At 47.4% G+C, this 12836-nt stretch overlaps 1 protein-coding gene across 10 annotated transcripts in view; it reads right to left on the reverse strand.

Moving 5' to 3' along the window:
* Positions 1–12836, reverse strand: part of PPP1R12B (protein phosphatase 1 regulatory subunit 12B) — a 112656-nt gene that overhangs the window by 26923 nt on the left and 72897 nt on the right. Inside the window, exon 1 of one of the 10 annotated variants that reach the window (XM_084497640.1) lies at positions 574–1246. The exons of the other annotated variants lie outside the window; for them this stretch is intronic. Within the exon in view, the coding sequence (XP_084353766.1) occupies positions 574–675 (102 nt within the window). The 5' untranslated portion in view covers positions 676–1246. Of the gene's footprint in view, positions 1–573; positions 1247–12836 lie in introns of those variants that run through there. 10 annotated transcript variants of the gene reach the window in all.

Raw genomic sequence — 12836 nt, forward strand, 5'->3', positions numbered from 1 at the left:
CTCTCAAACACCTCCTTAGATCAGGACACCACCCCAGTTCAGGGAGGACGAGACAACTCTCTCAGCCTGCCAGCCCGTCCGTAACAGGTGGTTTTCTTTTTGTGTTGTGGAAATTCTTAAACGATGCCACGGTTCACAGCAGCCCCGAGGCTTAAAACCCCACCAGAGAGCAAACCCCGTTGTGCCAGCAATATCAAAAGCACTGATGGGAAGAGCGCAGCTTAACAAGCTGCTCAGGTTGTGCCTCGTTTTCATCCGAGATGCTTTCTTGTAGCACCAGGCTGCTGGAGAGGGATGTCTCTGCCCACGGTGAGCAGGGCAGGGGGGCAGCTGCCATCACACAGCCCCCCGCAGCCAGCAGCGCAAACCATCGCAGCACGAGGGCTCCAGGAATTTGCAGCTTTCTTAAAACCTGTTGCTACCAGAGGCACCTTCCCAAGTTTCATTTAAACGATCCTCTTTCCCAAACAAACCCCAGACACAGGTCTGCAAGGGCAAGACAACAAACCACCACCACCGCCTCCGCTCACCGAGCGGGTCTCCCTGCAATACAGAAAGGAAAAGGCTGCTTACTCTGAGTGTCTTTGCAATCGGGGAAGGAGAGGATGGGGGCGAATCTGACTGAGCCTTCCTGCTTCGAGTATATTCCTTACTCCTGGTGTACAGGGACGACATGGCCTCGCAGGCTGGGTAGCTTTGAGAAGGAGTAAAAGTCTTGCCTTCCTGTCGCTCTACAGCGCTGGGCAGATCCTTCTTCCAAGGTCAGAACAAACTAATTAAACTATTCACAGCTCTGGTAATTAAACCCCGCTGTTTAGGGTGTATAATTTTAGGCATTAATCTGCTGCAGAGAGAGCTGAGGCTCCGCAACGTCTCTTGTCCAGGCAGAAGAGGCAGTGTCAGGGACGCGGTGCGATCCGGCGCCGTGCCACCCTCACCGTCCGGGCCCCGTCCCGCGATCTCCACAAAAGGGCATTTCCTCGCGTCCGTGCCGCACGACCAGGAGGCTCTCCCCCCCCCCCCCAAAACGGGAGGAGGAAAAATCTCCCGCCTCAAGAGGAAGAGCCAGAGAAAAGGCTGAGTTTATCTAGAGACACGAAGCTTTTGCGAAAAAAAAGAAAAAGAAAAAAAAAAAAACACAACAAAAACCTGTTTCACTCCCGAGCGCTGCTGCGAGCTCTCTGCCGTAACCGCGCAGAGCTGCATGCTTTAAGTGAAACGCGAAAGCATAAATCAGGAACAAACACTGGTTTGGAAAGGGGCAGTCCAGATGAAGTTGTGTTTTGTTCCGTCCTCCTCCTCCTCCCGGGCGCCTTTACCCACGCGCACGCTTCTCCCTTCCCTCCCCGCTGCCTCTGACATTCCAGATCCTTACTCGCGCAGCCAGGAATGCTGGAGGGCGGCCAGCAGCAGCGATTCACTTTCAGCTTGGGATTTGGGCTGCCACTTGTAGGGAAAAAAGGAAAAAAAAAAAAAAAAGAAGAAGAGAAACAGGACAAAAAGTAAAAAAAAAACTTCTAAGCTCGCAAGGCCCGGCAGGCTGAGAGCTGGGGGTCGGAGGCGAAGCGGCTGCACTTTGCAAAGCTGAAATTCCAGCCGCCAGCCCCAGCACGCATGTTGTGGCTGTGACAAAGGGAGATATTTCAAAGGACACGGAGCAGTTCATACCATTAAAGGGAGTACACATTCATGCAGCACAACAGGATTTTTGTTGTTTGCTCAGCAGCCTGTTTGGAGCTGCGAGAAGGCGACACTTCGCCTGCGTAATGGACGCGCTCAGCCCAGCTTCTGGGATCGAGGAGGAGGGGAGAGGAGCTTGGAGGAGAGGAGGGGTGGGGAGGGCAGGCACCTCTCCCTCAGCAAACCTCCAGCGAGCTCTGCTGTAACGCTGCCTCCCTGGGCAGCCACCAGACGTTAGCAGCGTCTCCAGAGGCAAGGCTGCCTGCAGGAAAGGCGAGCGGGAGGCTCTTGGGGTCCCAGCGAAGCACGCGGCGAGTTTGGTGGAAAAACGCATGGGAAACGTGCCCCCAGCCACGCAGCAGTGAGCTGATTTAATAGCTCCCAGACGCTAAAGACAAGAGTGGAGCGCAGCAAGTGTAAGGTTGCAAAAGCCTCTGGGTTTCTTCGCTGGGAAGGTGTCAGCCCCAGTACCTGAAGGGGTGAGCTCAGTACCCGAACTAGCCCTGCTCGGGCAGTGCTGATGAAGCGGTGCCAGGCAGCAGGGTTTGGTGTGACCTGGACGTGCTTCCAGCCACCCAAACCAGCCCCTGCCCAAACAGCGTGCCCGGAGTTAACCCACCTGCAGGCCACATTCTGCTCCGGCTCCACAGGTCGCTTTAATCACAAAATATTTCATAGTAAGTACAAAAGAACAGCTACATGGAACTCCTTAGCAAATATTACTACAGTCACGGATCTGTTGGTTGGAAGCAGCGCCCTGTTTTTGCACGGTGATCGTGTGATTTCACTGACACCCACAGCCAGGGCACGGTGCTTGGCCCAGCTGTGTGAATGCCTCCTGCAGCCAGCACTGCCCGGGAGAAGCCCTGCAGCATCGCTGCGTGGCTGCAGAGAAGGAAATGCGGCTGTGGGACCGCTGGTCTCGGGGAAAGCCACTTCGAGGTCAGGTTTCTGCTTGATACCTCAGCATGAGAAAGGAGGGGATTCATTATTCACTGGCTGCAGGAAGGAAAAAAGTTTGGAAGGGGTCGAATTCTCCCTGGAAATATTTCTGCATTCCCTTTGGAAGGTATGGAAATGAAGTCCAGACGCAGGAGAAGGCAGCGACAGGCACCCCGCTGCTCAAGGAGTCTGGGGCAGGACCTTGATCTCTCCAGCCTCCATCTGTTGCGCTCATCACCCCCAGCCTGCAGCTCTCGGAGCAGCAGCAAGGAGGTAAACTCGGGCACTGAGTGCACATTTATAGCCCTCGCGCACGCGGCCTGTCCTTTCGCGCCGCTCTCGGTTTCTGGGGTTTCAAAACAGTACGAGGAATTGAAACTGGGCTAACCTGTGGGGCGAGCAGCACAGCCGTGTCTCAATCACGATCACAAGGCTGCCAGAGCCCAGCTTAGTCACCGAGGTGGAGCTGAACAAGTCCAGCTCGCCCCTTTTTGCCTCCCCTCCAGCCCTACGTGACCCAGTGCCGCAGCCCTCCGGAGCCACGTTCGTGCCGAGGGGCAGGAAAGCTCCAAAAATCAACGCTGACGTGCAGAGCTCACAGCTTGAGCCTCACGCCAAAACAAAAAGCGAGCTTTCTCTTCCCTCCTAATTAAACGTTAATTAGTCATCCAGTGCAGATGCCTCACAGATTGACAAAATGCATCTTGGTGGACAAGAGCTCGTTTTAAAGAGGAGGGCGAGCATGAGAAATTGCATCCTGGTTAGGCAGGAGGAAGGCAGCAAATGAGATGCAATACGGCAAAACACGGCGGGTTTCAGCGCTGTTTCAACAAAGGTGCCCAATTTCGGGGTTTCTCCCTTTCAAGTTTTCCCCTGTGCAAGTCTGCAACCCGATCTTCCTTCGCAGCTCGCGTGTCCTCACATCCCCACGGCTCGGAGATTCAAGGTCACGGCTCAGATCTGAGGGCTCCTGTCAGGATGTTCCTCAGTATGCAACACCAGCCTGCGCTGGGCTGGAGATGCGGCGCTGCTTATTCTGCGCCGGAGTCTTTCTGCAGCTCCCAGGAATAATAATGAGCAATATTCACCCAAACCCCAGCACGAGACTTTGCGCCCGCCCTAACTTCAGGCTGAACTGTGTTTGTGGGCAACATCGCTCTCGAGTTTTGTCTCAACTTGGGGTAAAGCAGCACAAATCTCTGCTCTGAGCAATGGCGATTATGAGTGCTTTTCAGACATTTGTCCTTCGAGGTAGCCATCCTCGCCCTTCCTTCGGTCAGGACACTTGTGTTTGCACCCAAGCAGAACATTTTTTTTGTAAACAAAGAGGGAAACCCATATGTGAGGAGACGACATACCAGAAAGAGGATGAAGCTCTGAGCCACGTATTTGAGGGGAAAAAATCAAATATCCTTTTAATCTGTGTTGAAAACCTTCACCTACAGAATATTACCCTGATAATGCCAATTGAAGCAGCACGGTAACTTTCCAACCTGCAGCAGACAGAAATGGGAAAGAAAGCTAGGATTTACAGCCAGCGCTGCAGAACGATGCTCCCAGGTGATGCGAGCCCACGGCAAGTTCTCCGGGAGCGCAGGGGAGAAGGAAAACAGAAGCCCTCTCGGGAGACAAGAATTCTAATAAAACTTGAAGGATGAGGGAGAGCGGTCGGTATTTTTGGAACAAATTATCCCAAGCCTATCTCCTCAAAGTCCTAGCTGTCATTTTCCACATCAGGTTTCACGACGCTCTCCTGTACGCCACCGAATGACTTCTCATTCAGTTGCCTTTTCTTTCATTTGCAGCCAAACCTCCCTATCTCCCCCGAGCAGGCACGTATGGAAGAGCACATCTCCCTCCCCAGCTACCCAGGGCTCAGCTGACGGAGGGGGTGAGCTGAGGACATCCCTGGGGCCACGCTGCACCACGCTGCTCTCCACACCACGTACCTCCTGGCAGGGTTTTGGAGCGATTTGGAGAGGACGATGGTTCAGCAACGTGGGTGAGCCTGCCTTGGTGGCTGGCCTCAGCGCTAGGGATCGGTAAATTGGCACAGCTGGGAGTCACAAACGCAGCCCTTGAGGATGATCTCGCTCACTTTTCTTTGAGCAGAGGAATTCCCTGCTAAAGTCAGGCTGCGCTGAGCCCGACACTGCTGGCACCTCCTGGGGACTTCGGTTCTTTGTTATTCAATTACAAATCTTCCCAACCCTCGCTTCTGGATTCTGCTCCTGCAGGAGCAGAGCACGCTGTTTGTATGTTTAGTCATGTCCAAGTCCAGGGAAATACTGAAATCTACATTTCTTATTTTATGCAATCCTTAAATCCATTCTAAAGCCACATTTATTATGACACCTCTCTGGAGGGACTGAGTGAAATAAACTATCCTGGCGCTACATGCCCATAAAGTCATTGTTCTGGGTCTAAAGTAGTCTGTAAAAAAAGCAGAGAAAATCAGCTTAAACACGAAATATCCATTAGCTATTGAACTATTGATGCGAGCCACAGAGAACAGACTCAAAATTTGATATCCAATTGCTTTTATGTTACTGGATTGGAATGCAAAACTGAAATCCGTAGTGTAGAGCACCTCCCAAAACAACAAATCTAAGGAGCGCTTACACTGTGGGCACAGCTTAACAAATCCTGGGATTCCATCCATCCCAGGATGTCCTACATTTCTGATTATTTAAGCCCTAAATAATGTCTTTCCACACACTAAACGTTACAATTACTTTTTTTCCCCTGGAAGAATGTCCTGCATGCCTTGCACTATCCTTCTACTACATCCAAATGCTTGGAGGTGAGCACCGTTACCTGCAAAGGAAAAGCCCGTGATCAACCCGAGCTTTGATCTGACAAGTCAGGGATCCCGTTTTAGCATCCAGGGTGCCAGAGCTGGATGAAAGGTTACAGTACTGGTGCTCACCACACCCCGGGTACGGGGACACCAGTCACCTCTTCCTCTGCAGGGGATCTTGTGGTTAAATAGTCTCAAGAGCTCGACCAGAATTTTTGGAATGGAATTAACCTGCACAGAAAAGGCTGAGCCTCGTTCCTGCTGCTCTCACATCTTTATTCATCGCGCCCGTCGCCTTTGTGCAAAAGAAATTGTGCTGGTTCTGTCGCGGAGCTGCTCATTTCAGTGCATAATGAGCTGGTTTGAAATTAGCAGCACTGTTATCTATTCGAGGAGATGTGCTGAGAAGCCTGCCTTAGAGGTTGTGATACTAAATGTTGCTCCTCGTACAGCCAACTCTCCATTATCTGCGAACTGCAACCCAGTTTGCAGATACTGTAAGAACCCAGAGGGCTGACGAGCACTGCTGTGATGCGGGACAGCTCAGGGTCAAAGCTGTAGCAGCTGTATGCACCGTAATCCCCAGCCCACTATTATTTTGGATAACGAAAACTTGATGGAAAATACATGCTCTATAAAAACCACTTTAAAATGCCGTAAATAAATCACGGCGAAATTATATGCAAGCTTTAACGGGTTCAATTATAGCTTCGCAGGGTTTGCTTAGAACTGAAAAAGGCAGCGACGGTTCTGTTCGGCAACAGAAGGCTGAAGGACTGTAGCAAAGAAATTATTGGTCAGGCAACGAGCTGTGTTGTAAACGTGATGTAAAGGCACTGCAGCAGTTTGCCATAAATGGAATACAAACTGTACAAGGGAGCAGGCTTTCATCTGCAGCGCACTGCCTAGGATTCCCAGGAGCAGATCTGGCATTATGTCTCAGGGATAGGAGGCAGGGGGGAAGGATCTTCCTCCCCTCCTGAACGTACACATCAGCTGACATTCTATAATTGCACGCACAGCATCATACTTTCCCCCACTTTTTATTCCCCTCACTAAATTTATCACAAAAAGGCTGGGAGCTGTACCTAATAGGCTTACCTGGGTTACCATGAAGGAGCAGAAGCAGATAATTTTAGTGCGGGCTGAAAATATAGGTTTAAATATAAAACTTCAGACTTTTTGTTTTCTTACAAATATGGAAAAAAAAAATGCAGTGATTAAAAGAGTTAAAAAAAAATCCACACCATTCTCAGCAGAGAAACTTCATTTTAGCACCTATAAGTGCCAAATTATGCATGCAAGAGAGAGCATTTGAGCAGTTCTGTGGAGGAGAATTGAGATTTTGGAAGAATGAACAAGGTGAACACTCAAACCCAGCGCTTGGAAGAGGACAAGAAGAGGGATGTACACCAACAGCTCCGGGGACTTCCCTGACTTCAGAAGCTGCAAGCTGAATTTAATGAAGAGTTTGCAGAAGAGGGAGAAGGATTTCATTACGTTAACCACAGCTCTGCAAGGGATGATGCTAAGATGTTGGAGAAATGGATGACAATGGAATCAATAACCAGATTTCGTGCCATTTGAGGCTGTAAGTGTGACCAGCTATGAACCCAGAGGCCTGGTGCAACCCCAAGGCTCCGTCCTCGTATGCCACAACCCTCGCTATGACTGCACGCCAGGGGGAGGACTGAGATCTGCAGATAATGTGCTTCATGTTCATCCAAAAGCTGCTTCTGTCTTTTCAGAGTCAGGCTTCTTTCCCAATGTCAATATTATGCTTTTGTTCCAAAAAAGCAGCACGATAACATCTGGAGAGATGTTTTCTTTCCATTGTCCACTCTGAAGTCCAGTTTGGAGCCCTGCTCATGCCAAAAATGAAGTTTTCCTCCACTGACTACCATTAAGAATGAAGTAGTGTTAGAACAGTACATTTTCCAGTAAAAGTTGCTCAACGGTTGCAAGTGTTTATTGGTGAGTTACCTCTTCCCTGATTCAGCTTTCTAACAAAGGAGGGAGGAAGCACAAAGATGTCGAATTCCAGAGGAGGAATGCGGCAGAAACTCGCAAACATTAACAGGCGGTGTCAGGGAAACGAAGAAAGTGAAGAGGAATATGAGAACCAGATGTAAACACAGCCATTTCCAGCCACGGGACTTTCCAAAATATGACAAGAGAAATAAAAATCTCGGAGCGCTCAGGCACTAACAGATCCATTTTGCTCTTTATCGAAATTCATCAGATTTTGCATACTTCCCACCCTCCCCAGCCACTCCAGGGCTGTAAAACCTTTGCGTTCGCCTGTCTGTGGAAGCAACTGGCTGACACAATGCAATATCCTAGTGCTGCTGGCCAAACAAATGTATAACTTCAACACATTGCTATCTAACTATGTTTCAAGCCTATTTCTGGCCTTCTTTCAACAGCAGCAGCAGATTGTGGTGCAGAAGGTTACGTTCGCTCCCAAGGATGCAATCGAGGAGCAATGAAAAAAAAAAGCCCATTACAAAGCTGTGCCCAGCACTAGCTCTGTACTGGGTACCTACTATAATGAGTAAAGAAAACATACTGAGGCGTGAAAAACCAAAGCTGGTTGCAAATCCCTGCCAGGAAGGAGTTTTACAGCTTAGGATTCTACATCTTGACATACCAAATAATGAAGCAGCTCCTGCCAAACCATGTTACTTCTGGTAGTGATACTACATGTCTAAATTATAAAAAAAACAAACAACACAAACCCCCAAACAATGACTTTCCAAATATGAGGCTTCTTTCTGAACAAAAGCATGTAGGAGGATATAAACTCAGAACAAAAAGTGACCTTTTAAAGACAAGGGTGACAAACAGCATCACCACGCTTGAGTCACTGGAACACACAATTTTTCCTACAGTGGTAGTTTCCAAAGGATATTTTATTGCCAGAGAATTTGACTTCAGTTTTCCAAACAAATGTAGATTATTCTTCATTCCTTTTTAGCCATCTGGCAATACAGCTTCAGCTTTTCACTCCTTCTGGACAGATCTGGGAGACAAATCATTTACTACTTAAACATGAGGCTACATCATCCCGCATGGTCCTTGCAAGACCATTAACCTCGCAGGGACTTTGCCACATGGCCACAAGGAAGCTTTGGCCAGCAGACTGGTGAGAAGGGCTAGAAAGGAAGCACCAGGTGCAACACATTCGTGTTGCATCTGCTGAAGCCATTTCCTACCGTCCATGCACAGTTCACCCTTTCTGTAAGGCAGACAAACGATCACAACAGGGCTATCCCGACATCTGCTGCTGCATGGGACAACTTCAGTCCTGCAGGTTGGATTTTTCTGAAGAATGTTTTCAGCTACATCAGGAGAGACGCCCGTGCTGTGGCCTGCTGGATGACTGACAATGAAATGTGATCATCAGCTCCCGGGGGGCAGAGAGCCTGCTACAAGTAGTTAAGCGGTTGGAGATGTTTTTCCCTTCCATAATTTTGAGCGTGTCATGATGAGATAGAGTTTGACAGTTTCAAACAAAAATTAGCATGATGCTCCATGACGTGTATCAGCACAAACATATGCTGGGAACTTTTAAAGTCAAAAAGTGTAAGAACACAACTAGCCATAAAACAAGAGTTGGGTTTAGCTCGGCTTTGGGATACGTTCCAGGGAATTACACCGCTCCTCACCCAGCGGAGGCAGGCTAATAACCTCACTGAGTGCAACCAGTCCTGTCTCCTGGAGGGGCTGCACCAAATTCACGTGGAACTGGAGGTGGAGAGAGGCATCCACAAGCTGCTGATCCTGCTGCCACCCCATGCACTGTGTCATCACACTGCTCCTGGTTCCTTCTGGGAAGAAAAAGGATCCCTGGACACCAGTGAGATCAATCCCATGTCGGCGACGGAACAGGAGCCTGGGCTGGAGTGGGATAATTTGAACTAACTGCACAGGCCTCCCAGCAATGCCAGCAAAAGCCAAGGCATTCGGGGTGGTGGTATCCAATTCATTGCTAAGCTCAGCTCCATAACTTCAGGAGAAATCACTTGCTGACAACTGAGAGAGATTTGTCACCTTGGACTACATAGAAATTGAGAGAGTAATTTCCTAAAGAAGAAGTTAAAGCATGAAGTTACCTTAAATAGTTATGGCTCTATGACCTTGTAAACCATTCCTGGAGGACTTGCTATTTTGCTTCGTCTTACCAGGACCCGTGAATCGGCTATTAGCTGGTTTTGTGTTACTCAGCTCCATCGTGGCCACTGCTTCACATTACACCTTCCTAATTCAGCAGCTCGGTGAATTGCAGGAATTAACCTGAACGTACTTAGCTGTAACCCTGTAGTCTACGTAGCCGACTTGGCCTGCTTGGCTTTAAGCACAAACAATGTGTTTTCCCAGAGCTGTAAATAGGAACTGGACAGCCATGCTGATGATTTAAATGCCGTACCGACAGGGATGGCAGACAGCAAGCCCAATAACCTTCTCAAAACATTAAGGTTAAGTAAAAACAACAGAGGCATATTGGGCTGGAGAACTCATGAGGCAAATCGTCTGTGCAGAGGTGAAGAATTTTTTGTAGAAATATTTGCAGAATGAATCTGAAGTTCTATAGTCTTCCCCCTCTACCTCCCAAGGAAGCCAGGGTACTCCAAATACAATACAAATGTTCTTCGCCACACTTAAAGCTCTACAGCAAAACACTAACTCATGCTCTTGCAGCAATTTTCTGCTATTTTAAACCCATCTTGATATTGCTAGCTGCACTCATATTAAAGATCTCCTCTCGCTGCAGCACACACCATCCATTAGAGCATTTTGTTTATAAACAGGACTAAACAGACCCAATCTCTCACAGCCTTGCTTTCCACATAATTAAGTTCTCTATCATTTAACTATAGCCCTGCAAGTGACGCACAGCTACCACCTACATTACCTTGGATGTGGGCCAGATGGCTTCCCTCCCACGTCACACTGCATCTATGCTATAAGTAAATAGTCAAGGGTAAAACCAGGGCAAAATTCCTGCATCCTTATTCCCCAAATGGGACCCAGGGCTAGGAGCAGTAAGGCGGACGATGAGCAGGATCCTATAATGCTATCAGTAAGGCTGACGATGAGCAGGATCCTATAATGCTATCTAGATTAAATGTTTTTCCTTTCTTATCAGCTAGCAAGAAGTTCACCTATTTTGTTCCATTTTCTTAGTCAACTTTCCCTGGTATCTCAGCAAAACAGTGCAGCCCGAGGACATACCTTACCATATTAGGCAATCCGAGGCCAGAAAGTGGAGGGCTCGGATCCTTCCTTAGCTTAAAAAGACAGTCCGCAAGCATGTCAACAGCCTGCACAGTGCTACGCCTCGCACTGCTCAAAGTGGGAAAAGAGGACAATAAACTAGTGGGATCCGTAGCTGGGACTCCCAGGGCTCCCGACAGATGCAGTCTGGCTGTAACAGGCAAGTAAGAAAACATGAACTGAAATGGCTTTTGATCTTTTGGTTGTTTATCTTTTTAAAAGATGGATGCGATAAACAGCACAGCTACAAAAGCTAAATCGCAAGTCTCCATGGAAGATAAAACGCCACTAAAAGCAAAAATATAGGTAAGAAATATACCAGTATCAAGACTCCCGAGTCATTCTTGGAAACAGCTATAACATCAGGACATTTAGTTTGCATAAAGAACTTCTCAGTTCATTGGTCTTCCCTTAGAATTCATAAAATCGAGCTTAGAAATTCATTCCTTCCGAGAGAGATTAGTTTTTATTAGCATCCAGTTGCATCTGGTGATTTCATGTTAATAATACAATTAGGCAAAAAACGTAGTATTTACAAAACAGAGTGGGCTTGAGTGGTGTTTTGCAGAATTTAAACTACTTATGTTTTGTAAATCAAAGTTCAGGAAGGCAAGAATGGAGCTTATTTAATACACTTACTGCGACCATAATCCATAATCGTACGCTTCAGCATTATTTCTGCATAAAAGTTAATCCCATTAATGTGTCTGGGTTTTATATTGTGCTATACAGACTGTCCTAGGGGAAGTTCATGAAAACAGATGTTTTCTTTGACACTTTTATTGCCCAGAGAGTTGTTACTTTACCAACATGACACTCGGTGCATTCTGCCGTATTTAAAGCTTTCCCTTGACAAACCGTATGACCCAAGGGTGAGGCACATTTGCAATGCCACGGAAGAGAAATGCAAGGAGGTAAAATGCTTTAAATGATTACAAACACTTTTCTACTTCTGTTATGGATGATACATCATTCGGAGTCCACTTTTCTTCCAGATTGGTCCCAATTTCTTCTACTATGTAATAGCAATGGCAGAAGTCAGGTATAAGTCAAAGGCAAAAGAGCCAGGGACAGGGAAAACCCTCTCCAAAATGTAACACCGGACTGTTCTCTTTAGTCTTCATCATCACCCTTCAAATGCTGCATCCCAAGCTAGATTTGCACTGATTTGCACCTGGACTGATCACACGGTCTTCATACTCATTAGCCTCACCATGACTGAATCCTCGGTAATATTTCGGTCACTGCTTTGTTGTGAGCCGCAGAGGTTCCCTAATGCAAGCCCATCCCCAGTGCTCAGCCTGGTACTGCTCGTGTGATCCTTGAGACTCTTGCAAATATTTCTTATTTTTATTTTATTATTTTTACTTGCTGAGAAATGGAGACTAGATTGAGGCCAAACTCTTTTCTCATCTCTGGTTTGAGCTCAGGTCTGCCCAAACCGAACAAAGGCTCTTTCCTTTACATATTATTCCCAATGGAACCATGCAAAAAAAAACCAAAAAACCTCCTAAAGCTGCTTCCCCAGAGGCTTTTTCCAACTAAAGCCCTTGTGCCCTTGAACATTTATTCCACAATAAAACTTTGTCTACTCTTCCAACTTTCCACAGTGTACTCAAGCAGTCTACATCACAAGGAGAAAGGCGGGGTTGGTAGCAAAACATATGAAGGTTGCCTGACACATCCTATTACGAGACTGCTCTCAGTTGCCTAAAACTCAGCCAAAGCGTCTGGGCTGGTTTCCCACGCTGGTGTTCATAAGTTTCGGCCAAAATAATTCATCCACTTCTGAGAATTAGAACAACATGTATTTTCTCCCTTTTCAAAAAACTGCATCTACCTTTCTTTCGCTCAGCTCCATCGCCGCATATTTTGGAGGAGGGAATTCAAGTAGGGCCTTTCTTGGCTCCCATGAAAATCTTTCTAATATCAGCCAAGATATAAACACGGGAAGGAAAAAAATCTGCTCAAACTCCAGGGAATCTGTGGGGGTCTGCAACTAAAATAGGGCATTTCAGTGAATTCAAGCTCACAACTCTGTTGGTTGCACCTACCTGTCCAGAACAGCAAGTTACTATTGATAAATTAATGATTATTAATTGTCCTTGCTGCTAGAACTGAAACAAGTAGCTGCTCA

The sequence above is a fragment of the Aythya ferina genome (genome assembly GCF_964211825.1).
Source record: "Aythya ferina genome assembly, chromosome: 25".
NCBI lineage: Eukaryota > Metazoa > Chordata > Aves > Anseriformes > Anatidae > Aythya > Aythya ferina.